The sequence below is a fragment of the Nanorana parkeri genome, unplaced genomic scaffold (genome assembly GCF_000935625.1).
Source record: "Nanorana parkeri isolate BGI_ZX_2015 unplaced genomic scaffold, ASM93562v1 scaffold792, whole genome shotgun sequence".
Lineage (NCBI taxonomy): Eukaryota > Metazoa > Chordata > Amphibia > Anura > Dicroglossidae > Nanorana > Nanorana parkeri.
In genome coordinates this window covers 185,435-189,673 of record NW_017307060.1, presented here as the reverse complement: position 1 = coordinate 189,673, position 4,239 = coordinate 185,435, and the positions used below count along the sequence as shown (strand labels likewise).

At 37.7% G+C, this 4,239-nt stretch overlaps 1 protein-coding gene across 1 annotated transcript in view; it reads right to left on the bottom strand.

Moving 5' to 3' along the window:
* LOC108793933 (mucin-2-like) overlaps positions 1-4,239 on the bottom strand; it is a 147,204-nt gene that overhangs the window by 98,602 nt on the left and 44,363 nt on the right. Inside the window, exon 22 of the mRNA XM_018564895.1 lies at positions 1,337-1,447. Coding sequence (XP_018420397.1) covers positions 1,337-1,447 — 111 coding nt within the window. The remainder of the gene's footprint in view (positions 1-1,336; positions 1,448-4,239) is intronic.

The following is a 4,239-nucleotide window of genomic DNA, read 5'->3' as shown; positions in this document are numbered from 1 at the left end:
ATATGTAGCCCTGTACTATGGATCATTTAACCCATTCATGTTAGCAGTGCAGAATTGTATATCTATATGTACTGTACATATACAGCACAAATTTCCCGTACATTGCAGCAATAGATTTACAACAATCCCCTGCTAACATGAATGGGTTAAATGATCTGTAGTACAACTACATGTTATGTGCTATGGATCATGATTTAACCTATTCATGTTAGCAGGGGATAATTGTAACTCTATTACTGCAATGTTGGACGTATGTGCTGTATATGTACTATGGATCATGATTTAACCTATTTATGTTAGCAGGGCAGAATTGTGAGCGCCTCCCACAAGCTGAGCACTGAGATGCGATGCAGCCATCCTGCCCAGCGCCGACTACGACAGGCACCGCGTGAGACAACAGGGATCGGAGTGAAACTGTTAGTAAGGGAAGCTGGGACGGGGCTGGCTGTAAATCTATTGCTATAGTGTACTGGACGTGTGTAATGTATATGTAGTACATATATACAGCACACACCTCCACTACACTCCAGCAATAGAGTTACAATTCTCCGCTGCTAACATTAATAGGTTAAACAATGATCCATAGTACATAACATGTAGTTGTACTATGGATCATTTAAAGTCACCTGTCCCTTTAAGAAAAAGTATCGGTAATTGGTATCGGCAAGTACATGAGGGGATGTACTTGTACTTGTACTTGGGCCTGAAAAAGTGGCATCGGGACATCCCTAATTTGAAGATTCAATAATGAATTCAGAGCGTCATTTCTTTTATATACTGGAGTTTAGCTTTAAAGTGTATTTCCACTTTTGCAGTAAAATGTAAGAAAACCCGTGTGTTATATGTTCCTATTTACACAGCATACTGAAAAATAACTTTTACATTTTTTTTAACCTTTTTAGATGTTTTGTTAAATCAGGCAAGATGACTGATTCCAGGTATTTTTTAACCCTTTCACAGTGGTCTGTCCTTATATAAGATTTGGGACTTGAAATTTGAGGATTGTGTTTATCTGATAAGCTTCATTAATGTACAAATGGATAGCCACCTTACACCCCTCACAGCCCCCCTAACATTTTAAAGAAATAGAAGCTCGAAGAAATGTTAACCCTTAAACCCATAAACCAAGTTAAAACAATTTAAATTGTAAGAAGCATTTTTTTATTTCCTTTTTTTTAGCTTACGCTATGTGAATGGGAACATGTAACAAATATGAAATAGATGTTATCCCAATTTGGCTGCAAAAAGTGGAAATGCAGTGATGATTCTTTCCCTGCTAAGGATTTTGCAGAAACTTCCAAAACCAGCCAGGATATTGAATTTCTGGGATACTCACCCCAAGAAACATCTTGATAGATTTGGAACATGTAACTCCTGTAGTGCCACATGGGATGTTCTCTGTAATAATGCTGAAGCTGCCAACAGATTGGTTAGGACCACAGTAATCCTAAAAATACATTGCAAGTGTTAGAGCCAGCTAGGAGACAGGATGTTGTGCTGCATCCTATAGAATACAGAATTTTCTTCGAAATTACAGGGTCTCAGTCACCCTGGATATGTAGGAATTTAAACAATAATTTAAAAAAAAAACAGTGGTATAATGAGAAGGGTTAGTCAAGAAGCTGAACATGGTAATGTGGAGAATTGCAGTGATGATAAGGAAGAGTGTGGGCCTTGATATAAATGTTATTTGTATTTTTATAATAATAGCAAGAATAGGCAAGAAAAATAGCGAGAACCGTATTGAGTAAGAATATTTTAACATTTTCAGCTATGCTCCTCTTCTACTGAGCATATTTTTATTGGTAGTTGTGTCCCATCTGGCACACCCTTCATATATTAATGGTCTTCAGAGACACTCTGGCTACCCAACAATAGTTTCAAGTGGGAGTGCGCCACTTTTCAGTACATCAAATGCAAATGCTGAGTTTCATGAATTCCTCTATGGGGCCCCTTTCACATTTGAGCTAAAAGTCTTTGGTTGTGATTTTGGATTTGGATTTGGATTTTTTTAGTGTTTATTCTGGCATTTTTGCAAGCATTTTAGGCTTGAGTGTTTTATTTTATTTTAATTTTTAGCCAATGGAAAGCTAGTTACCAGGCAAAAAAGATTGCAAAAACGTGTGTTACACACATTTAGTGTGTTTTTAGGCACTTCCATTGAAGTCTACTCTGAACGCTCAGGTGAGAATGGACCCTGAGACTCATGCAATCTCCAGTTGATGGGAGGTGCATAATAATCTAATTACATCTCCCACTGTCCGCAGCTGTTTGCAAGTAATCACGCAGCCTGTGACTAACTGCAGATGATTGCACCTGGACACAAACTGTTTGCCTCTGAATGTGATTGTCCACAGGTTATTGCAGCCTCTGAAATTACATGCAAACAGCTGCAGGCAGTGGCACCTGTCATTGTATTATCTAGCACCTCTCGCCTGCAGGAGATTGCATGAGTCTCAGGAAGGAATTACCTGGATCCAGTTGGTCTCAGAATATTTTTTGTACTAATTGCCATATCCCCCCTTTTATATACAATGTGCATACAACAAATATCCCTCCACAGCTTGTGCCCATCCTACCTACAGATGGAAATAGAATAGCCCACTTCACTTCCATTTCCAAATAATTCCAATAAGTGCTGTGCTGTTAAATTCTTAAAGCCTTGTCCCAATCAAAACTATTGTTTCAAGGCAGAATGGTAGTCAGTAGGATGAACTCTGAATGCTCATATGTAGTTTAGTCTTGTAATGACATTTCATGCTAAGAGTAGAAGGAACAGCTGACATAACGTAAGTTACATGTCACACTCAATATACACTGCAAAGCAGATTTTAGTGAAATATGTAAGAAAGACAAGTTTGACAAGCATGTGTTAAAATAAACATTTATTTGTTCATTATTTTAATTTACATTTCCTTAATGCAGAACATTGTTTTGTATCTCTTTGTGAACAGTAGCCACAAAACTATTTTACTATTGCTAAAAAAATATTACCTTTCCTAGGTTCACACAACTGGCCACTACCTTAATATTGACTTCCTGTAAAGCTGTAAATCTTTCAGAAATAAATCACATAGCATACAGCTGATAATCTAGCTACTTAGGCTTTGCGTTAAAAGAAAATATTTGCTTAAACAAAGTTAAAAAAAAGAGTATTTTTTTAAGTAAACATGTCATGAAAGAAATACCAAGCCCCTGCTGCTGAATTCTTCAAGTCACTAACCCAACACAAATGTGTATCAGGAAGGTCAGAGAGAATTAGACGTTCTTATCTTCCTGCTTGTTTCAGGTAAGTGACTCAAAGTACTGAAGCAAGCAAGAAAATCAGCATCACAGTCAGGCAACTTACATTTTCAAAAGTAAAGTAGTGGCAACCTCCATGTTTCTCTCAATATGAGTTCCCTTTACACACAACCTCACGTTCTCTCAGTAAAGGAATCATGCTTAGCTACGTGGCAGTATTGTAAAGAGGCTCTTCGACTGGAGGGGAAGAAATGGCATCTCTTGATAACCCATGTATTTTTACTAGATTACCTGCCCCTTTAAAGAATGACTCCACTTTTGTTGAGAAAAAAATCAATCCCCTCTGGGTGACCAATGTACATTGCAAGGATTTTAACAAACCTTGCTGCAGATTCCTACTAGTGAGGAGCTTGGGATTAGTGTGAACCCAGCTCTCCTGAGTTCAACAACAAATGCTCAAAACTGAGATCACCACACCCCTCTCCCGGCTCAACCAGTGGTGGCAGTTGTGGCACCAACTGCCCAGGCTCATCACTAATTCCTACCTGTTTCTGAAGAAATAGCTGTTTGATCCTGCATGTCCTTTGCAATCTGGGTTGATTATAATCAACTAGTGGACTTTCTGTGTTTGAATGAGAAAAGGTGCAGTGTCTGCATTCCTTAGTGGTAATTAACCCTTAGGAAGTATCTCACCAAAAATGAAATTCCCATTGCAAGGGATGCCTAACATTTTTCTTGTATCGTAGTCTTCTGGAAAAATCAGGCAGCCAATCACGGAAGCAGGAAGTGACGTTTATGGTGGCCTTCTGTTTTGGACAGTTTTAGAACATTATGGAGCATGCAGTTTTAATTGAAAAGATAACATTAAATTACAAAAGGGTGTGTAGCAATTATATATGCTATGTTAACCTTTATATTATTTTTTACATTTTTATTTTAAGTGGAGTTTCCTTTTATGTGTAAATATAACTGGCTACATATTAAGTGATAAAATAT